This window comes from Osmerus eperlanus, chromosome 4 (assembly GCF_963692335.1).
Source record: "Osmerus eperlanus chromosome 4, fOsmEpe2.1, whole genome shotgun sequence".
NCBI classification, from domain to species: domain Eukaryota; kingdom Metazoa; phylum Chordata; class Actinopteri; order Osmeriformes; family Osmeridae; genus Osmerus; species Osmerus eperlanus.
In genome coordinates, this window is record NC_085021.1 from 14388631 (window position 1) to 14412331 (window position 23701).

At 41.5% G+C, this 23701-nt stretch overlaps 3 protein-coding genes across 4 annotated transcripts; 2 read left to right on the forward strand and 1 right to left on the reverse strand.

Annotated features, from left to right (window-relative positions):
• Positions 1 to 530: 530 nt before the first annotated feature.
• frmd4bb (FERM domain containing 4Bb) lies at positions 531 to 16833 on the forward strand. 2 transcript variants are annotated; one of them, XM_062459376.1, is made up of 24 exons: positions 531 to 717; positions 6221 to 6286; positions 6436 to 6530; positions 6656 to 6748; positions 6908 to 6992; positions 7348 to 7404; positions 7494 to 7516; positions 8165 to 8248; positions 8442 to 8507; positions 8930 to 8987; positions 9144 to 9230; positions 10936 to 11012; positions 11189 to 11327; positions 11455 to 11599; positions 11703 to 11836; positions 12050 to 12166; positions 12396 to 12624; positions 12948 to 13001; positions 13127 to 13268; positions 13432 to 13599; positions 13853 to 14631; positions 14752 to 14884; positions 15447 to 15574; positions 15999 to 16833. In XM_062459376.1, the coding sequence occupies exons 2-23, from the start codon at positions 6221 to 6223 to the stop codon at positions 15550 to 15552; spliced, it is 2937 nt and encodes a 978-aa protein (XP_062315360.1). In that variant the 5' UTR covers positions 531 to 717; the 3' UTR covers positions 15553 to 15574; positions 15999 to 16833. The 2 variants fall into 2 exon arrangements, with proteins under 2 accessions (XP_062315360.1, XP_062315361.1); XM_062459377.1 differs by lacking the exon at positions 15447 to 15574.
• Positions 16834 to 17269: 436 nt separating this feature from the next.
• Positions 17270 to 21553, forward strand: lmod3 (leiomodin 3 (fetal)). Its single transcript, XM_062459378.1, has 4 exons — positions 17270 to 17688; positions 17904 to 18023; positions 18142 to 19803; positions 19963 to 21553. The coding sequence occupies exons 1-4, from the start codon at positions 17392 to 17394 to the stop codon at positions 20008 to 20010; spliced, it is 2127 nt and encodes a 708-aa protein (XP_062315362.1). The 5' UTR covers positions 17270 to 17391; the 3' UTR covers positions 20011 to 21553.
• On the reverse strand, positions 20447 to 23627 carry LOC134018968 (PRA1 family protein 3-like). The gene is made up of 3 exons (XM_062459382.1): positions 23406 to 23627; positions 22425 to 22642; positions 20447 to 21908 (listed from the first exon to the last, which is right to left on the reverse strand). The coding sequence occupies exons 1-3, from the start codon at positions 23582 to 23584 to the stop codon at positions 21733 to 21735; spliced, it is 573 nt and encodes a 190-aa protein (XP_062315366.1). The 5' UTR covers positions 23585 to 23627; the 3' UTR covers positions 20447 to 21732.
• Between the last annotated feature and the right edge of the window lie 74 nt (positions 23628 to 23701).

Consider the following 23701-nt stretch of genomic DNA (forward strand, 5'->3'; position numbering starts at 1 on the left):
CATTTAGCAAAATAATACTTTCGTGCTGTTTCATATTTGGCTACCTCGTTTGGGTTATTCACTTGCTTGGGTTAGGCTACAACAAAGCTAATAATAAATATTTCAGGAGCAGTGTGACCTAATCATGAATGAATATTAAAGTAGCCTACACAACTACAATCTCCATAGTAGGCCTATCCCCAATGTGTTGGTCAATAGAATTAAGTCCGATTAGGCTTTTGTGCTACAGCTAGGCTATTATTCAGGATTTAGTGCAATCATTTTAGCCTATTCATCTACGCAACAAAACGGTGCTTAGGCTACGATACGACTTAAGTCAGCATTGTCAATGCTGTCACATCTGAATATATCACTTCATATCGTCAAATGATTATCGAGTTGAGAAAGGGAACGTATTGTGACTAAGTTCCGTTAAAAAGCTACGGTTCCATAAGGTGGCAGCTGTAGCTGTAGGCCAGGACTGGGAGGGGCCTTGAGACCCCTTTCACGTAAATGCCGGAGGAGCGAAGGCGTGGTCAGCGTAGATGAATGCAAGCGTGTGCTCGTACGGGATCACGGACCAGAGACACAGAGACAGTTTACCAGCTCTCCTAAGAAGAATAAAAGACACGCAATACAAAAATATGAATGAATTACATGGGTTCTAATATGTTGGGGGAGACCAACCCTATAGATTGAAGAGCTGAGCCGAACAATAAGGAAACGCCCATATTAAAGGTAGGCTACCATATGCCGGTATTATGACAGTCGGCTAGAATAAATGTTGAATGGGGAAGGAGACAAAGTGGAACTCTGTCATTCACGTATCTGCAGTGTAAATTACATACGAAACCGGTTTTCGTTTAGAGTTTGTTAGGCTGCTATGATGATTGGCACACTTGGTTGAATTCTGATTCAACAAAAGGATTGTGCCGGTTTCATAGGCTGTTGCCTAGTCGGATGCTGTAGGGTTCAGGTTAGTAACATGCAAGGATAACCACCCATACAGTAGTCATTGTTCTCTGGTTATTGTAGCTACAAAAGGTGCTTCCGATTGACATTAGTTCTCAGACATGTTATTAAATAGTAATTTAATAGTGAAATTAAATGATTTCTCATGTATTGGATCTGAAACATGAGTTGGACGAGTGTAGTACCCTGCGTGCATATGATAGTGCATGTTGACACACCTAGGTTACCCATTCATTGCCAGCCTACTTTAAACAGAATATTTTATTTATGTTAGTGTAAAATCGCCATTGGCTCACCTGGACTCTGTGTGAACAGTATCTGTAAACAAAAGTCAGTGTGAAAGGGAGGGAGGCATCAGATATCTCTTACACTGTTCAAAAAGAGCTACCCCCACTAGGTTTACAATACATTATCAATGGCAAGAAATCTATTATTTTATGGGTGGTGTACTAGATTAGGTTTGGAGAAAAAATATGTAATTTCTCCTTGCAGAGTGCGAATTATACAATGACAATCGGGGGGGGGGGGGGTCAACTTCTTCTCCAAGGTGTGTATCGACCCCCCCGACCTGTTGTTTTTACCTATTTTGGGGGGTCCAAGTATTAATTAGGGGGTCAGACCCCCCCAAACCCCCCCGTAATTCGCAACCTGTGTAGAACCCTTCTGTATTTTGCATGTGGTCAGTGACTAATGTAGCCAGCACACACTTCTCAGTACTGTTAATACTCCCATTGAGGATTGTCAGTAGACATAACAGAAGCAATTATAGTAGCATACTGTAGGAGTAGAGACTGTAGACCAAGTACAACAGCACACAATGGTCTGATCTTCAGGTTCACAATGTGTTATGAAATAATCATTTCCTTGCTTCACCCAGCTTGGGTCTGAACTAAACATTTTCAATCAAACATTTTGATTAAGGAAGTTATTTCTTTAAACATGTGTATCAGGTAGCACATTAAGATAACAATTTAACAAATAATTTCTGTTTTGTATTTCCATGGTTACTGCTAAATTTGGAAGTGTAGACGCCGGATAACAAGCAGATGTTGTCAACATTTTTCTTCCCCAGATCTCAGGAAACTACACGGGGCGTCTTGACGTAATTCCAGGAGTTGTTAGTTTGATTGCTGTTTTTCAGATATGGTATTGGAGGATCCTCTCACAAAGACCTGGCCTTCCACAAGAGCCTAGTGACTGTGCAGGATATCCTCTAAAATGTTGCTCTAGAAGACACAATCCATTGTTTCAGTCCCAAAGACTTACAGCTGACAGTTGACATTTTAAATCATTCAATTAGTAAACATAATCAATGGTAATTTAAACATGTTACACAATATATCCTTATCCTTGAAAGGTGCTAAGTAACTCCACATCTTTCAGCATGCCTTTCTTCCCCTACATGTCAACATGATAGGTGGTTAGACAAAGTTTCCCCATGCTTGTTTGATGCTGCTAACACCATAGCACTCAGTTGACATCCAGCCCTCCAGTAACCCTCTCCTGAAAATCTACATAAAACACACATCAGAAAGACACATTTATTTTTGGAAAGGCACTGCAAGTCGATCTCAGACGTATACTGCAACATGAAGACCAGTGTAATACCATTTTGGTGTTGTCAACACCAGCACTACAGTTTTTTTTAAACACAGAAAAGAAGGTCTGACATGCACTACAAGGGACAAACTATCCACGTTATCCTGTATAAAAATGTGTTAACAATCATGAATTTTGACTTTGTTACCATTCAGTTGATGTATTATGCCTTCTTAGTCCTTCCATTCACAGTTTAGATGAAGGACACTACTCCACTCCCAAAGGCTCTGCAGAAAGTCACTGCAGCCCAGATAATGAAACTCTGCATTCCACTTCAGTAGCCAGATCCCTCACCACAGCCCCTGACACCATGAGTGCAGAAGCTGCTTATAGTCAAGCAGCAGTGGTAGTGAAAGGAGGACAGCAGTGACTCCTGTTATTACTACCATACTTGTCACAATAAAACAGAATTCATTTAAAAATAAGTTTATTTTCTCTAATATCCTGAACCTTGTTGCGTTGGAGATGATCATAATTCTCTCATACAAGATCAACAGCCTGAAAGGTTTTCCGTTTCTTACCGATGAAGACTGTGTGTTGCAATTATGTTTGACCACAAACCAAATTAGTCTTGGTGTGAAATCAGATAAGGGAGACGGCTGGACATTGCACCCTCCATATTTCAGTATCCACAAGGATGAGGTTGCTAGCTATCAGGGTGTTCAGGGTCATGACCAAACAAATGTCAAATGTATACTTCAGTAGCAGTTACAGTAAATAATTCTCATTCAAAGTTTGTCTCAAAACAAAACGTTATAGACACAGGTCCTGGAAAAAAACGACATCAATAGATTATAGAATCCTTTTGCAATCACTCTGTCTTGAAACCGGTATCCTGTTTAAGGACTTGACTACTGGCACTTGAACCCACAGGAAGACATTGTTGTGGCTACATAGAGAGCTTGTTTTTGGATTGGAAGGGAATCCTGATAATCCAGATGTTTGTGTTTCGAGTTTATGAAATGTTCATAGTACTCACCTATCTTCAGTCTACTAATGAAAACATCCAAACTTCCAGGATTATAAACATAACTATAATATAAGTTCAGATGGTATTTCCATATCTAACAATACAAGGGGAGCAAAAGCTCTTGTAACATTTGCTGTCATTTTTCAAAATACATGTCTGAGCTTCTATGAAGCAAACAAGGCTGGTGTAAGACCTGGTTTATCAATAATGCATGAGCAGAGGAAACTGAGATAAGCTAGGGAGCAGAACACAAAATCTATCCAAAGTAAAGAGTTAAACACAACCAGACACAAAACACACAAAACAGCTTCTATGACCAAATAACAGATCTGTTAATATTTGCCATAATCTGTCCTCCATCACTTATACTGTTTTCCAGTGCCAAGTCTCTCTGTCGCTCTAACCCTAAACCTGTTTAACCCAAAAGGTACCAAGACAAATCTCTTTAGAATATCTACAGGCCATCCAAGCTAATGGCCAGTTAATTAAAACATGGTAGACATACTGTAGGTACACACTTTTCCTAAAGAAAATGGAAAACTACATGTTTATAATATGCCATCAAGAATGTCTCTCTCACATTGCTGTTATATTATCATCTTTCTTTGTTTGTTTGTTTTACAGTAGGTTAGCTTCCCATTGATACCAGATCGTTGCAGTGTAACACATGCACTCAGGCCCTCAGGCCCAGGTCACAGACTGCCTCCCTGAGGCACACTCCTCAAAAAGCATCTAGACCAGTATCTAGAGGATTCAAAGACTGAGATTTCTTTATCTTTTACTGCTGCTTTTTTTCCATTAGGTTTTGTGCCAGTCAGGGTTAGTTAGGGTGGCTAGACCCATAAGAACTGTTGATAAAATAACCAGTGTGAATAATAGTGTTCAGGTAACACAGAGGAGCAGATTATGCAAACCGTTGGTCTCTGCTTAATACGTTTGTATTTCTGTGTGCTGTATGTTATGTTGAATTTAGTTGGTCGATTCAGGCCACGTTAAAGCCCAAGGGTGTATGCTCATGGGGTGATGGTGGTAAAGAAAGGATATTCTGCTCTCATGAAAGATGTGTTGACCCCCTCAGAGAAGCTCCATCTAGTGGTCATCTTCATTTGGTGACATGCAAATACAAAACATGAACAGTACTTTCCTAATGCAAACATCATATGCACCATGTCATAATAATGTCACAACTTTGTCAGTAGCAAAACTTATTGTCTTATTTTGATATAAGACAATATAACACACTATGCTAATACAATTAATGAAATTTGCACATGGAAAAATAATTTATTACCTTGTCATTATTGCAAGTGGTATTTACCATAATTTGCAGAAGAGGATTAGTGGAAGTGAGTGTCCATGTCCCTTAAAAGACTAATTCACTTAAGACAAACATTCAGTTTGATGAGGTTGAACTGTATGTCACAACAAAATAAATCACATGACTGCATGGCATGAATTTAGAATGCTTTATATCCATATTGTATTCCTGTTTACCACATTATTTAGCCTATGTAACATGGAAAAGGAGCTACATGACAAGTAGAATTCCCCATACCAGATGGCCATCTTATTGCAAGACAATCAGGTTTAGATCAAAACAAATTTGGCATTTGGCATCAGTCACCTGTGTCTCCAGGCTGACCCATGGTTCCTTCCTGAAGCTACGCCAAACTTAATGTGCTGAAAGAGCTGCCTGTAGTCTAGAATTTATCCCAGACGGCCACAACAGGTCAGCGTTGATGTTACATAAATAGGCCAACCAGACTAGGGTACCAGGCTCCACAGGACTTGAGCCTGTGGCATGGACAAACTGCTGGTCACAGGAGTGATCTTAGTGCTAGGATTGACTGTGAGGAGGTTGGAGAAGAGGCTCATGCAGAAGATGAGGTCAGGCCAGGGATGCATCCAGATCTGTGTTCCCCCTGGGGAGCTCTACCAGGTACTACATCCACTCCCCAGTCGAAAGCTACCTGATTCTTTCATGTTGAAGGGCTGTTGAATTTACCAGGTTTTCTTTGTGCTGTAGATTCAGTGGGTTGCCTGGTCAACCTCATTCTGTCACATAAAAGGCTGTTAGATTTATCTGGTGGAGTGTGCTTTCTGCACATCAGAAGTAAAACTTGCTAGGTCAACCTGATTCTATCACACAGTATAGAAAGCTGTTGGGGAATAGTGGTGACTGCTTTGCCTGCTGTTTGTTACTAGCATGAGACTGAAATTCTGGATTTCTAACTTTTGCTGGGGTTGTCAATGCAGAAACAAGCTGTATGGTTGCATCAGTGTAGTACAATGAATTTGGTGGTGATTTTAAGGTAAAGATTCAATGTAATAACGAGAGATGTTTGAAAAGGGCTGTATATGGTAAATGTAGTAATTATTCAAAATCTATGTTGTGTTACCATAGCAATAAATCCCTGGAACAATGGTGTAATTGTAATTAGCAACGTCAATGATTACTACTTTAAAAGGGTCATTTACACGTCTGTGCATTTGCTCACTGTCGATGTTCATAGTAAAATATTATGTAACATTGAAACCTCTCATTCTTGTCCTCCTTATTTTTGTCCATTGACTTGAGAGACTGGAGAAACTATCATAAACTTAAAAAGTATTTCATTGTCTTAGTCATGACAGTACTGCATGCATTTTCAATATGTCATCTTATTTAATTGTAATTGAATGTCCTGTCTTTATCTGTAGATGACGGAGGGCAGACTGTGCCAGGTGCATCTCCTTGATGACAGGAAGTTGGAGCTGCTGGTTCAGGTACAGTAGATTCCATATTGTATTATCAGATATTATATGTCAACACCATTTGGTGTCCACTGAATATATTTCCATCAGTTTGATTTGACCTATTTTATGTTGTTAGACATTTTTGTGAAAATGTAACACGCACACCTTTTCACCTGCAGCCCAAGCTGTTGTCACGAGAGCTCCTAGATTTGGTGTCCTCCCACTTTAACCTCAAAGAGAAGGAATACTTTGGCCTAACATTTACTGATGACACGTAAGTGTGTAAATAAGTGTGTGGACGTGTGTGTTTGAATGTGCACGTGTCATTATGGATTAAATGTTTTTGTGTCTTTGTGATACTTGATTTATTTATCTGCGTTTATTTATCTGACATTGCAGTGGTCAGTGTAAATGGTTGCAACTAGACCGTAGAGTTTTAGACCATGACTTATCCAAGAAGAATGGACCTATTGCTCTCAACTTCCTGGTCAGGTACTGTCAGATCACCTCATGTACAACATTCCTACCAGCAGGGAGCACCACTGTATCATACTGAGTACAGAATTAAAGGAGACTTGTACGTATATGCATACTGCACAATTTATTACAAGGAAGATAATATTATTCTGAATCTATTTTGTGGTCTTTCAGGTTTTATATCGAGACCATAACCCTACTAAAAGACATAACAACAGTGGAATTATTCTACCTCAATGCAAAATATGCCATCTACAATGTAAGTACCCTGTATTCTATCCTGATCATTATTGATGGTGAGTCACCAAATTCATCCTGGCTTCTACAAGGTTTAATATGCTCTGATTCACTGTCTCATCTGCCCGCTTAATGAACCCTCCAAACTCAGACTCCCAGACTGTGTTCTGAGGGCCCTTTTCTGTCTCAGCAGGCTGGAATGAGACAGTCTGGGAGGGAATACACTGCAGAACTGCTCAGTCAGAGAAAGACATTTATATGTCAATGTAGTTACAGGACTAAATCTGAATTAATTCTAGAACATCAAGAACATAGTACAAGAGTATGGTAAACTAAGATAAATAGGACTCTAAGATTGTTTCTTTTGTTTTGTTCAGGGGGGCATAGAAGTGGAGAGCGAAAATGTCTTCAAACTAGCAGCAAATGCTTTGCAGGTTGGTTCCCTGTGTTTGTTAAAGCTTGTGGATTAATGGCATCATGTCAGTTTGCATCTAATTACATTGTTTATTTTCAATCTATTCAGGAAGCAAAAGGAGACTACACAAGGTAAAGATCAGAGCACATAGCATTTCTAACAAGAAAAAACATTTTACAAGGAGAAAGCAAAAAGCATAGGCCTCTAGTAGTGTAACTGTCTCCGCAGATTTCAAATCAATGACAGTAGAGAGAGAGAGAAAGAGCTGTGAGGCTCGTCTGCCAGTAGAATGCTGAAAAAATTACACTTGGTTTCTAATGAATCTCATAGCACTGACAAAAGCCAAGGCTATTTCAGTATTCTGTTTTCACGTCCACGATCGACTCGAAACTTAACTACAGTATGTGTATACAAAGTACAGCCCCCCCTCCTCCCCCCCCCACCCACTCACTCTGCAACAGCCCTCTCTTGTACTGCTAGCAGCCAAACAGATGGAACACATGGTTCTTTGTTTATTTAGGCACCTGGTTTATACAAAATGAAGGAGTTGGCTAGGTGGAGGATGAAGTTAGTTACTTGTGTGTCAATAAGTGCTTTATCTGAAGCCTCTCTGACTGTGTATCTATCTCATCACCTGCTGTGCCTGTGCACCTGCAGCTTCCTTGCGCCTGTGGGCTCGGTTCTACTGACATGCGTGGCTTTATGATATAATACATTTTAGTAATGAATGAAAAATTAGTGATTTTAAGATGTCATGTATACTGTATCCTACTTTATAGTGATGAAAACACCAGAACGGACCTAAAGAAACTTCCAACTCTTCCCACCAAAGTGCTAAAGGAGCACCCTTCTCTTGCATATTGGTATGATTTACATTGAAATATATATTGAAAGTATTTTAAAGTCAGACTTTTAGGTACTGGTCAGTCAGTTGAAGCACACTGTTAGAAACGTTGTCACACAATCACTTAAAATCAATTGTATTTATTGTAAGAGGACTGGAGTGCAAAGTGCATGTTTGTGAATTGAAGATGCCATCAATATTCCAATTTACAGTGAGGACCGAGTGATTGAGCTCTACAAACAGCTAAAAGGAGTCTCCCGAGGGCAGGCCATACTGCAGTGAGTATCATAAAACAATGAGTATACTTACAGAGAAAGTCATCAGATAAGGGACACTACCTGTCCGACTTCATAAATCTTTCTTTCGCGCTCAGAGGCTATCTCTCCCTCACTGTCTCTTTTGTGTGTTACAAAGAAACACATTCTCGCTCTGTCTTTTACGTCATCTCTCTTTCTATCTATCTCTCTCTCTCCAGCTCTCTCTCTCTTTCTCTCTCACAACTATCTTGATATAAATCAATAACCCCACTCTGGTTGCTGGCTGCCCAGTAAATCATTTTGATTCACTGTGGGCAGCACAAACAGATAACACCCTCATTGTCCTCTTTAGAGTGCCATCTATTACATAAATCTGTGGTAAACCACCTTCACATGATTGAACAGAAAATCTGTAATGTTAATGACAATTTCTTTCATTTCAGGTACCTGACTTTAGTAGAATCTCTGCCCACATATGGTGTTCATTATTATGAAGTCAAGGTAAGAATTGTATGCCTATAAATAGTTACAGCTACTGCACCCTCAATCTGTTTCTATTACTAAAGAGTAATGTCAGCTCTGCTTTATCCTCTCCATAGCAGATGAAGCTCTTGGATGTGTACAGTGTAACCATTTATAAATGATTTTGCTTCACAGGACAAGCAGGGGATCCCTTGGTGGCTTGGAATCAGCTACAAGGGAATTGGCCAGTATGATTTACAGGACAAACTTAAACCAAGAAAGGTAAATCATGTTAAAGACAGTTCCTCTCCACAATTTTCTGTGTGTGTCTGTGTGATACTTTGTAGATTAGAGGCAATTTATGTTTGTAACAACAACTATAAGAAATGTTGTTGATAATCAGATATACTCATAGAACATCAAATGTGCAACTCCAGACAATACAAGGCAAGGGAAATTGCCTGCTGCCGCCTGTCTGGAACAGGGTCATGATTCAATGACAGGGCAGAGAGAAGGAGTCCTCCTGCACATAGCACAATGACTCACAGTGTGTTTTATTGTGAAGGGTTGGGTCCTAGCACAGCTGGAACAGACCAGGAAAGACTAGTTCACATCGAGGAGACAGTCTATGACCTGATTCTGTAATCAATCCATGTGGTTAACAAGGCAAAATCTACTCAGAAGCATGTTGTTGCCACATCTAAGTCTGATAGGAAAATGGTTTGCCAGGTATGATTTATGAGTCTGCTTGACAATACTAGGACTGTAACCTACTCTTTTGGTTCTGTTGATGTAGTTTCAGACTTTGAGTTGACAAGAAAGACATCCACCAGCTTGGTTTGATTTGCTGTGCTGCTACGTAAATGTATGTGTTCATATGACTGAAGATATAGAAAGGGAGCCTGATTGTATTCAGAGAGGTGAAAAGGTCAGAGCTAATCATATACAGTATTTGTATGAGGTGTAGAACTGACCCAATAGACTAGTTCATTCGAAAGGCTTTTAATTTGTATCTATGTGCTCGTACCTCTATGAGTAATCCTTGGGTTGGACAGGGGATTGTTTTGGAGAGAAGGCAGGCTGGTATGTTTATGATGTCAAGGGGAGGGAGTTAGGGTCTGGGCGTCACCTACAAGACAGAGCATACCTGAGGAGACACGTTGGGAGCTGAGAGGAGCTTGCTCAGCCAAAGAATGTGTTGGCGCTAAGAGGAGTTGGCCAGAGAGGATTAGACACAGTAACCCGAGAATCAAGGTTGATTTACACACTGGAACTTTATTGGTAAGATGCAGCTACACTTTTCAGTAATTACATGTAGATTGTATACCTTTTTATAACATTTAGGTGATAAACTATGTTGGTTGTGATATGGTCAGGTGTCGGAATTCAATATTCAGCATAATACATTGTGCAATAAGTAATAACAGATTTAGGGACATAATACAGTTGCTACAGGTACCATTACATACTAAAATATAAGTGTTAGAAAATACCCTTAATAACATGTATCATAACATGTATCATAACAACAACGGTCTTAACTGTCTGTCTATCCATACAGAGGCAGTGTCTCTCTGAAAGATTTGAGTAAATAGAGTTGTTTGTGAGTCATGGACTCATCTAGTTAAAGGCAGTTAGCACCTGGTGAGGTTAGGAGTTCTGTACAGATGAATCATGGACAGGGTTGCACATGATCATGTATCTGTACCCCCAAGTAACAATTTCCTGTGTGCTAGAATTTGCGTTACACAATCGTAGACATTTTTCGACAACCCGTGTCTATTACATGACAGCTGAAGTTAGAGTAAACTCTGGGTTTGATTTGATAACTGTGAAATGACATTGGTTCTGGATTATTTGCTAACCCTAAGGTATACAGTTTTCATCATGTAATGGCAAGGGCATAGCAAGTTTATTATTATGATTATCCCAAATAGGTCATGACTTGATAACATTATCTTTAATATGACAACATTCTGCTTTTCAGCTGTACCAGTGGAAGCAGCTGGAGAACCTGTACTTTAGGGAGAAGAAGTTTGCTGTTGAGGTTAACGACCCACACAGGTGAGCCAACTGTGATTCTCCAGTGTGATTGAAAAGTTGCCTGATGTTCATGGGGCTGGTTCCTATGCCTAAAGGTCTTGCAGGTCTTAGTGGTATTGAAAATTAATCATCATATGTGGTCAGCTGCAGATTTATTACATTCTAATTCTCCTGGTTATGTCTGTGCCTGTGAACAGGAGAGCAGTAACCAAGCGCACTTTTGGCCAGACAGGCCTGGTCATTCACACATGGTATGCCAGCCACTCCCTAATCAAAACCATCTGGGTGATGGCTATTAGTCAGCATCAGTTTTACTTGGACAGAAAGCAAAGCAAAGTAAGTTCTACACATTAGATTGTGACATGCTATATGTTCTACAGTATGTATAATGTAGGCAAATAATTTGGAAGTATAGAATAGTAAAGTATAGAAATCTTTCATTTCTCTTCTGGCATTTTAATAGGTCAAAGTATCAGCAGCAAGGAGCTTAGAGGAAATTGCCATGGATTTAACTGACCAGCAAGGGGGGTCAAAGATAACCAGACTGGGAGATGCAGGGTTAAAGAACAACCTCATCATGGCCAGCAACGGTAGCCTTGTATCCACAGGTAGGTCAGCAGTGTTCCAACACATTATCATTATCTTGCTGTTAAAACCAGCAAACAGACACACTATTCTGTGGCGACCATGTCAATACTGTCCTTTCTATAGGGTCAGCTGACTCTGAGGTAAATGAAGAACTGAAGAGGGAGAAGATCTCTGAGCTTAGAAAGAAGGAACAAGAGATCCAGGATGTCCTAACCCAGAAAACAAAAGAACTGAAGAAAATCTGCCTGAGGGAAGCGGTAAGAAGCCTTTGGCACATTCTGGAATCTTACTTTCACCAACAGACAGTTAGTTTAACAGTCTGAGTCAGAATAATTCAGTTCAGTCACTTTAGTTTGGGAATGGAAGCTGCTTGAGTCTGCTCTGTTGAACCTTCATGGCCTTTAGGAAGATCTATTTTTGCAGAGTTTGCACCATAGATAAAGATCACAGAATTTTTGTTTGGTTTTAAGGAGATAACGGGCAAACTGCCAAAGGAGTATCCACTGACTGCAGGCGAGAGACCTCCTCAAATCAGACGACGAGTTGGCACGGCATTCAAACTGGATGAGCTCTTCCCCTATAATGAGGTGTGTATTGACCTTCTAATTGAATGAGACTCAAATGATCATGTCCTGTCCTGTTGATGCTGTATCACCTTATGTATTACCCAATATACAAACACAGCACTCACTGTAAACACACAGTACGTTGCCTTGCAGATGCTTAATCATGTATCGCTAACAATTGCTTGTTCTAGCTAAAGAATGTTTGAAAGCTTTTTATCGAAGACAGTCTCTCGTGTCCTCTAACCTAAAGGACCCATACCTAAGAAACCTGGAGAGTAGGTTTGCACTACAGCGGAAGATCGTGGAGGCTGCTAAGAAGCTAGCCAATGAGGCAGAACTGTGTAAGACAGTGAAAAAAAAGAGGAGGAGGAACTGCCTTGATGCCATGCACACGCTCCAGCAGATCGAGGAAGAGATGAACCAGTACAGAGTAAAGGAAGGCAAGAAGCCCACTCAGAGAGCATCTGTGATCATAGCAGGTACTATGGTTGTTAGAATACATGTGTTATATTTCACTTCTCAAGAGAAATATCACCCAATCATCAAATTGTCAGCTTTTGTAAAACAAATCTGGCTAGGGTTGTTATTGTAGGATGTTAGTCATCTGTATTTTTGCAATTAGAGGTAAGGAAGCAAGCCCCTTAATGTGCTCATGTCAACACTGATGTTGGTTAGAAATGTACACAAACAGGATATGAGATTGTAGGCTTAGTGTTACGGAGTCAAGATCTGTTTATTGTACCCACACTGTACGCATAACATATGTCCCATGAAAAAACTGGATGCGTCTTTCCGTCTACAGATGAGCTTCTTCGTTCAGAGTGTAACTCAGAGTGTAGTCTACCCCTAGATGACGGTGAGTGATTTTGTGGCACCAAATTCAAGTTTCATAAGCACATTAACTCATTCAATTTGAATTCTGACAATTCAGCTTCCCTGCTCAATAACCTGAATATGTTTTTTTTCTCTCTGTCTCTCCAGATGACTCAGACAGTGTTCAGAGGCCACGGTCACGCTCTGTCCAGTGCTCCCCACAGCTGAGCCCTCCTCACTCCCTCAGGCCAGAGTATGATCTGGAGAGACACTGCTCCCCCAGGAACCACCAGCACAAGAACCACAGCAGGTGGGAAATGACTCGAGGATAAGTAGACAGTAGAACCTGTTTTATTGAATGTGAAGGAAATGTGCATGTGTACAGTGCCTGAAGCCACCATCATTTTCCTCAGCTTTAATCAAGATACATTCAGAGGTGACCATTTTTTTAAATTTTTATCACACTTCTGCAGGCTAGCATTTGTTGGCCAGGAGTCTTCACAGTACTGCCAGCCGCCCAGAGAGGTCTCCTCAGCACACAGTAGTCCCTCTAAGACCTTACCAAGACCCCCCCGAGACCCCCGCAGCATGCCCCCCAGCCCCGCCATGACCCGCAACGCCTATAGCAGCAGCCAGCTCAGGTGAGACCCCACAGCACCTCTACCCTGTCCCATACCCTCTCACTCCAACCATGCACTCACCCTCTGACCTTTACAACCCAACCTACAGCCTACCCATTTTACCTATTACTACAGCCTCCATCTAAACTTTGCTTTCTACTCACTTCTCTTACCTCAAAGACACTGGATTCAAGTCAATTCCATGAATGCAATATGTAAGTTCTGAAATCCTATGCCTATTTTGGTTTAGTAACATTACCGTTATGTGTTTCAGATTGGAAGGGAGCTCTCAGTGCTTCAGACATCGAAGTGGCAGTCTGGAGTCTCAGTCCCGGCTGCTGAAGGAGTCAGACCCAGAGAAGCCCATCTTCACCCTGTCACCAGCCCGCAGAAGCAACAGCAGTGAGGCTCTGGAGGACTGCTCCTCCTACACCAGCCAGTCCAGCCTGGATTACTTTGGAGCAGGCAACCCCCATTATTGCACCTTAGACTCCCGCAGCCGCAACCACCACCACCTACACAGGAAGGTGGAAGTGTATGGAAACACAGGCAGCATGCCTAATCTGGTCCCAAGCCATGGCGGGTGTAGCTACACATATGAGCCCCCAGCACACTATGCCCCCACAGCCTACTACGTGGCAGGCTATCCTTGCCCTGATCTGGAGCCTTATTCCAACGGTGCCTACGTCTATGAAAATGAGGTGGAGGGACACTACAATGTCAACCCCTCATACCAGGTGCACGGTTACCATGGGCACGAAAGATACAGGCACTACAGCAGCGAGCGAACGGACAGTCTGTCTCAGAACCCCTATGCCACCATGAGGCACCCCCGCAGCAAGCAGGGGCCCAGGAACGAGCTGCTAGCCAAGAACATGCAGAAGGCCATGGTGGCTGAGCACCTGAGGGGCTGGTACCACCGCACCGGAGGTCCCAGGGAAGCAGGCCGGGGCCTGATGTATGACTGTGACAGTGGCTCGCAACTCAGCCTGGGCTACCAGACGATGCCGGCTCCATTCAGTCACTCCAGCAGGGCCACCTCCTTTTCCTCAGGTAGGCTCTCTCACACGCTACGATGAGTCCTGTATTTGCTGAAATTATTGTACCTCAGTGAGAAAGGAAGATGTTAATAGCAGCACTACTGTGGGTGACCACTCTGTCTCTGTGCTGTAGTCTCCTCAGCAGCCAGCACAGGGAACTGGCGCAGCCAGCTGGCTGTAGGTCTGACAGAGTTTGACATGGCAGACACACCTACTCACCCAGGAGCCCCTGGCGCTCACTACAGTCGCAGTCCGACACACAGCAGGTGAGGACCATTCCTCTTCCTCAGCCTATTTCACTTCATTGGTTGATGAAGGCAAACTGTTTCAAACATTATTATATTTGATCATTCGAAATGATTGTGACCAGTAGAAGAATTCTAATGGTAGTAGTTGCAGAAGCAGTAGTTGATTTTGTTACTTCCCCATGCTCAACTGCAGATTCTCTTGTGGATGTTATCTCTGTCCACTCTGTATATGTGCCTATCATTGCACCATTCTTCAAGAACTTGGTAGCTTTTGCTACACCTGCTACTGTTCCTCCGCCTGCTCTTGTTCCTGCATCCTCTCCTCTTCTCCACCTTTCTACTCCTCCTCTCCTCATCACAACAGGTCTTTGTGACTTGCAGATGAACTCCTACATAGATTAGAATGACATACCAACCCTAATTCATGTGTCACAGAACAGGTATTATCATATACCAGCATGTGAGATTGTGAAATTAACCCTGCTGATGGTGTTTTCTTTCCTTCTTTTTTCCTTCTGTCTGACATAACCATTTAACTCCTGTCTTTCACTAATCCTCCAATTAATGCTCACATACACAGATTTTCTCCAGAATGCAAAGTGTTGCGGTCTGACACAATGCCAAACAAATCTGATTCAGTAGAGATGGTTGGTGCTGAGGCCAGTTGTACTGAGGAAGACCATTAGACTTCTATTCAAACACACAAGGGTGAGACATAATAGGCTGGTGCTCATTGTAGTGGCAATCATCTGTGTTTTAAGATTCCATCTTGGTCACTCTTAGACTGCCAGACATGTTGTGTACTGTGGGGTCAGTATTTTAGGCCATTGCATCCACACATTTATTTTTGTTATTAGGTCAGCCATCAATAGATTGAATCAGTGAGCATACACTGTTCCATGGATAAGTCCTCAGCCTTTTTCACTGCAGGCTTACTCATTGTACATGCCACATGATTGCATGGCATGCTTGATGGTACACTGCATGTCGTGTCAAAACATGTTTCATAGTGTACTGTGTATAATTAGTTTGTTACCCATTCCTACCTACATAGATGTTATTTGTTAAACCAGTGGGGTCCCTCAGTAACTTACATTATGACACAGATTCTTATATTTGATCTCCATGACAGATTCTTCCTGGATGGAAGCCACATGGGCTTCCACTGAAGATGACCAAACTCAGCTCTGGAACACTTACCCAACTGGAAGGACATGTAACGGTTAAGTTAGTACTGAGTGCAACACAGTTCTTAAGGCCAATAACATGAAACTCATGAATGACTTTCCCTCGTGCCTTGGATTGGATGGAGATTTATCCAGGAAGACAAGGATGTGACAAAGTTATAAAACACAGGATATTGCTGATTGGGGAAATGGTTCCGTATAATTGTGAATATTGTGGATGATATTAAAATGGAATGAAAAAAGTGGTATCCCTGGAACCTTTAAGCTTTCAACTTAGTGTACTTTTACAAGCAGTACGTGTATTTCATGCCCTCATTGTCTTAAAAATAAATATTAGAGATTTAAACTAAGGACTCACTACATCTCCATGTTAAATGTAGTTATCTGCAGGATATTTCTTTAAAACATTAGGAATCCATTTTGAGTAATGATTATAATATTCAAAAATGTGACATCCTTTAAAACAGCATCCTGTGGACTTAAAACTCCATCTTCACTCAGTTATCTGAATGTATGTCAATATTGAGTATTTTTTGTTGTTAGTGTTTTATGGTGTTGTAAATTGCATGTTGAGAAGCTCAACTTTTGATAATCAGGATTACATTTTTTGTATAAACGTAGGCATATGACTTTTAACAAGGATGATCCTTCAGTGTTCTTTTACATGTTTCTCTACATTTGTACAGTGTCTGTGTATTGTTACAGTATACTTTGTCATTTCTAATGTGATAGTAAAACCCATTTCTCATTTGAAACAGGAAAACAAATAAAAACCTTGTCAGACACATAAGATGTGTTTTGAATTATGTTATTAGTTTAAATAACTGAATTGTTCACATGGCAGTACTAAAAGAAACAGTACTTGTTGCAACAGTAATATCCACACAGTAAATGTTTCCTACTGACTTAATGTCAGCTGTTGGTTGTTGTGGACTACATCAGAGCTATATTATTACTTTTTCCAAGGAACTCTGGGAGAATATGCAGATCCATGTGCACATTAGACCCTCCTAGGCCTGTGAAAATAGTCCACCTGTCGCTGTCTGTCCTGCCTCTTCCTTTGCCCCAACCAACTGCCCTGCAGCACGATCATGCCAGCTGACCAAGGCTGCTGAAAAAAGAATATGTATAATATGTCTTCCCTCTGGTTGTGCCATAAATATCTTCCATGCAGACCTATGGGTTTAATTTTAGTCTTTGTGAGGCTTGAACAGCCACTTACCAGCTGTCATCCAAGGCAGTAGCACTGTCCATTCTGCTCCAGAACTGTATTGCAGACAGACAGAGCTTTGCCCTGTTATTTGACTTAGAATATAATTGTATAGACTACAAGGCAACATGTCTAATCATAGTGACCAGGATTCCTTCCCAGAGAATATCGATGAGGAGGACATTGATGAAGATGAGATTTTGGCCAACCTGTCTCCCGAGGAGCTCAAACAGCTCCAGAGTGAGATGGACGTGATCGCCCCAGATGAGAGGGTGCCGGTGGGACAGAGACAAAGGGACCAGACAGAGAAGACTCCCACTGGGGGTTTCGACCACAGATCCCTGGTGGATTACCTGTACTGGGATAAAGAGTCCAAACGCATGCTTGATGAGGAAAGGGTCCCTGCCACTCTACTACCCAGTGAGGTGAGAGGCCTCATGGTTATTTTGTGTACAGTATTGTGGATCATAATGGATATGTTTACGTGTATCTATAGTACAATGGCTGATGACCATGACCAATTATGGTCATCAGTATTTTCAAAGTCAACTTTTTAGGGGGAGAGCCAATTGACACTGTATTTCACAGATATTTCTCAAATATAAGTTTATTGGATAACTGCTCTAATTGTTTAAATCAGAAAAATATACATGAAGAATCTGAAAACAAAGAAGAAGAAAAGGATTGTCAGTACTGGGATAAAGAGTCCGTACGCATGTTGGAGGAGGAAAGGGTTCCTGCCACTCTGCCGCTCAGTGGGGTGAGAGGCATCATGTGCACTTCATGTAGATGTACATTATGTGTACAGTAAAAACAGCTGACTTTAAAATTCCTAAAACATATATTGATCTGATGACTGTTCTAATTGTCTCCATTAGAAAAACATGAATGATGATGCTGAAAACAAAGAAAAAGGAGAAGATGACTGTGAAGATGTGGAATATGTTTATGAAGTGGTAGAAGAGATCATAGAGGAGGATGCTGTAGAAGGGGTTGAAGGACAGGAAGTGATTGAAGAAATAATAGAGGAAATTGTGGAGGTGGTGGAAGGAGATGAGGAGCAAGAGGTGGAGGAAGAACATGTGGTGGAGCTGAAAGATGAGGAGAAGGTCAAACCACTTGAGAAAGTAACTGAACCGGAACATCAAACCACTGACAATTCAAAATTATACCCATCAGAAGACAAAAGTACAAATACTGCAGATACTAACAGTAATGTCCCATTACCCCCTCTTAAGTTTGAAGAACTCACGGGAGAAAAAGATACTGAGAGATCAAAGAGCACATCAGAAACACCAGAAACAGAGGATACTAACCCCACCACCCTATCCCCCAGCCTTACAGAGCAAGATCCAGAGGAGCAGAAGGCAGATGAGAGCTATAAACCCCAGAAAGAAGAAAGAAAAATAAACAAACTAAATATTCCAAAGCTGGCCCTTGGTGGCATTAAACTGACATCAAGGCCTTCAGGGAATGATACAAATCTGGAAAGCAGCTTGGATAAGATCCGTAACAACAACCCCACAATCACTGAAATAAACCTCAATAACATTGAAAACATTCCTAAAGAAATGCTGATAGACTATGTCAATGCCCTAAAGAAGAACAAATTTGTAAAAACCTTTTGTATAGCCAATACAGGTGCTGATGAGAACATAGCTTTCACCCTGGCCAACATGCTGCGAGAGAACCGTAGCATCACCACCATCAACATTGAGTCCAACTTCATAACAGGGAAGGGGATTGTAGCCATCATGCGCTGTCTCCAGTTCAACGAGACCCTGACTGAGCTGCGCTTCCATAATCAGAGGCACATGTTGGGCCACCATTCAGAGATGGAGGTGTCTCGTCTCCTCAAGGCCAACAACACCCTCCTGAAGTTGGGCTACCACTTTGAGCAGGCTGGGCCCAGGATGGTGGTGACCAACCTGCTGACCAGGAATCTGGACCGCCAGCGACAGCTGAGGAACGATGAGCAGAAGCATCAGCAGTTGAAGGAGCAGAAGGAGGTGATGCACATGTATGAGAGCAGTTTGAACTTGCCGCCAGGTCTGTTGGAGATGCTGGGTTATATCCCCCCTATTGAGCTTCTGCAACAGCAGGGGTTCCTAGCACCCCCTCCACAGGCCAGCACCCCTTCACAGCCCAGTACCCCTCCACAGGCCAGAACCCCTCCACAGGTAAACAAACATCTCAAACACACTGTACACAACCTTCTTCCACATTCGACCAGCACTGACCAGGCCAAGCCACTCCTGGATGTCCAACTCAAGAGGACTCCCAAACGCAGAGACCCTTTTCTGGAGCTGGACCCCAGGGAGGACAGGAGGCCAGACAGGGCCAGCTTTCATCTGAGGAAGACCACCCGGCCAAGAGAGACTGGCAGTGGGGTGATGGGAGATGAGAGAGCCAACCTTAAGGATGTGATTAAGACACTGAAGCCTGTCTCTCGCCAGAGGCAGCCCCCAAAGGTTGATCCCACCCCCAGAGATCAACTCCTGAGTGAGATCAAACAGAGCAATGTAGCCTATCTAAAAGCTGTGAGTATAGCTGGGAATTCTCAGATTTCAAAGACCCATGCCAGCAGAAAAATATCATTTTTCTAAGCATCCTAGACTGCAGCAAGGGTACTTGAAAACCTGCATGCTATATGTTTCTTTACTATCCTGAATAAACAACACTGTTGTCTTTGTTCACAGACACCGCTCCCCAAACTCCTGGAATCAAGAGAAACCAGTCTCTTCTGAAGATTCAATCAACTGTATCTACAATATCTACATTAGCTGTGTTTCACAAAGTTTGATGTGTCTCTTCTTGTCCTCCACAAGCTAAAAAACGATATTGTGTATTAGTACTGCTGGTCAGACAGACCATCTTAAGCAAGTATTCCTATTGACATGTATTTTAATGTATTTTACTGTGTATGCCTAGTCTGTGGTGGTTACATCTTTGTGTGTAGTTTTCCATATCTGTCTACTGTGAAATGTTTAAAACCCATATGAATTAAACAAAGCCTTGTTTCATCAGGGCCACTGTATTGAAATGCTGCTGCATTTGCTCTTGTTCATTCAATTCATGAACATGACACATCTGATGTAGATTTTATACATTAAGTTTATTTTCTTTGTGAAATGTAGTGCTTTGCCTCCCGTTATGTGGTTACACTTAGTGACAACAAAAACATACAAAAAGTAGTTTTATTATGGCATTCTTTTTAACATTCCCAGTAATCCAATTATCACGTTAACATGCGCAAATTGGTTCTGTATAGTTGGAGGACTCCACAATGTCCACAGAAAGCATGATTCTGCTTGGAATGGCAACAGAAGCTTTGCATTCTGATTAACAGACACTTGCATCCATTTCCATTGTAAAAGGAAAATGGATCTCAAATGGACATCCTGACATTTCTTTCCAGTCAGAAAAATCTCAGCTAGATATACTACAGATTACAATGTGTTTAAATGCACTAAATACATTATTTTAACAAAGTGCTTTTTGCAACCAATAGGTTAATAATTGACATGCATAATAATGAAATTCAGCCATACATCTGAAATAAAATTATATTTCAAGAATAAAGCTGTGATAGCAATTATCTTTTTCATACTGCATAGCCATGGTCAGAAGATATTTCTCTCAAACCCACAGGGTCTGAAATAACAAGGGCATTATTGCTACTCGTCAATGAGCAGTCACTTATTAATGGGTTCCATCAGCATAAGGGCAATCTTGTCCAGAGACTGTAGTTCAATAGGTAAAGGAGATAAAGAGATGTTTGTGCTGAGGTAGTGTAACCGTGTTGAATTGTAGGAACTCACTCCTCAGTATAAATACCACCCACCAGCACCATCAAAGGGCTAGCTTTTTGGTAGGGCAGCTGGTTAAGCAGTGTTTAAAGAGGTGATCGTTGAAAGCCAGGTTCAAACCCCTGGTGTCGGCAAGATTGGGAGAAAAAAATACAGTTGAGGGACACGACTACACCTTTGAGAGTAGCAAAATGTTTGGTTCTGATTTGTTCAGCCAATAGCAACAATGTATTGTTAGCTCTATAAGTTTGAAACTGAACCTTAGACACAGCCTTCAGACACAGAACTATGTACTCACATTCAGAATTAGAATATGCAGTCAATATAGACAACACCACACGTGCACTGAAATAAATTAAACAACATTTTGGACAGGACAAACAGACAAGGATGCTCATGACTCACTGAATCATGCCCAGTGTCTTTCAGAAACATAATCTATATATGAGTGCACACCTCCCCCAAAATGAAGTAACCAAACCCAAAATATATAACAGTGTAATATAAAGCATGTAACAGATGTGTAACAAAAACCAAAAGCAAGACCGATTAATAGGAGGATTGCAAAACCTTATTTGGGGTCAAAAATATTTTAGGATTGTGCTAAAATAAATAGAACAGTATTGAAAGAGGATGCCAGTTTGACAAGCCTTCCTCCTCTCATTCCTTAAGCTTGCTCTCAATGAAGTCCTGGATCTTGTTCATCTTCTCCTCCTGCTGGTCCAGGAGGTCCATGATGACACCCATGGGAGACTTCTTTATGCCCACCCCCTCAATTTTGTTCTCCATCCTGTTCTTCATGTTGCGCAGTCTGAGAGAGGCATGGACAAGACTCACTGTAAAACAGAGGATAGGGGACTTGTTTTATTTGTCAACAAAAGATTAGGGAACTGGGTAAATTTCACCTTACTCATATCGAGGGGTTCAATAGAGGCATCATCTTTATTCCCTTGTCAGCTGGATGCCAATAGGATGATGTCAACCAGTAAAAGTTGTTATGTTGCTACATAGCAACCAGTCAACAGGCAGGCCTCTTGGGAAGGGCTCTCACAGTGTTCCTTCTCAGCCTGCCTCCCAATTCCACCACAAAGCTGTTGCTTTTGCTCACTGACTCACAAACAATTAACTAACCTGTTTTGTTTTGTACTCTGAATGCACCAGTTATAATATAGTGTCATACATATAGGCCTGTAAATGAGTGAAACAGAGAGGTTGGAAAAACCTCAACTATAGATTCCACTATGACTCACCTCCCTCATAATAGAGCCCCATGTCCTTTTGGATCTAACCCGGGGAGCTAAAATGCCTTACTCATTCTCGGAGGCTAAAGTTTATAACAGGAAAAGACTCACATAGCAAAGGGAAAGTGATTCCAAAAATGAAGACCATCACGCCACCACACAGCGACAACAGGAAGTAGCTGGTACCCATAACCGCAAGGACAAACAGGGTGGGGTTTTTCTTCTTAAAGTTCTTGATGATGGTCTTGTTCTCCCCTGCCCACACAGAACCCATGAAGACCAGAGAGACCACTGCTCCTCCCAGGAACATACCAAGAGGGTTAAGGAATCTATAAAATATATGAGACATACAAATACATGTCAATATCCAAAGCTACTATGGTTAATATGCTCAGTAGGTTGGGGCAGAAAGAACAGCACAGCCTGGTGGTTGGAATAATAGAAATCCTGCATCATGCAGCCAAGGACAGTTTCTATAACCATCAAGCTGCCTGAGAAAGAGGGCACGCCTAAAAGCCCATATTCCATTGTATCCATATTACAAGTGCTATTAAACTTTTCCATTAACTCGTTGATCTTCAGTATACTATGCATTGCTTAACATCAGGATGACCACAGCCGAATTACACAAGCCTAGGATTTTTACTAGTATTCATGTTAACACCATTTTTTGGTTTGAGAAATAAATCATAGAAAAACGGCACACAAAACCAATCTAGCTGTTCATGTTAATTTATTCATTATTTGGTTTGAAGGCAGTATCAGCACAATCATACACACTAAAAGGACGCAGGAAATGTAGCTAGCTCTATGAATTTATTTAGGCCAGCTACTAGTTAGCTACTGTAGCTACTTAACAAACTCCACTCTATAAACGTAGCAGTTTTGCACAGATATACACATGTTAGAAAAGAAAAGGCAATATCTACAACCTGCTAATAAAATGGCATGGATTTAAAAAATGTGGCCATGGGTGCGGACCACATTGCCAACTAATCACATCACTGTGTACAGTCAGTAGGCCTACAGTAGCTAATTAGCTAGCTGTTTGTAGCTGGGTCACTTGCTGTGAGGTAACAACCCTTGACTTACCCAACAATCAAGAAAACCACGATGGCTACGGCAAAATAATTTGTCTGATAGTACAGTAAATTGCTGATCACCCTATTGTTCCATTTCGTTAAATCTCTAAAATCAGGTTTAGCAAATCGATCAGCCCCTGGGAAGAAATCGTCCCAGGGTCTAAGTGGTGCAAGTTCCATCCTTGCCATTGCTTATTTTCTCTTAGCTGCTAATTAGCTGCAAGTTCGCTGAGTAGTGTGAGGTCAGCTGATCAGCGAGCACTGAGGAGAATCAAGTTTTTTCACGCTCGCGAGAGCGTGAAAAAA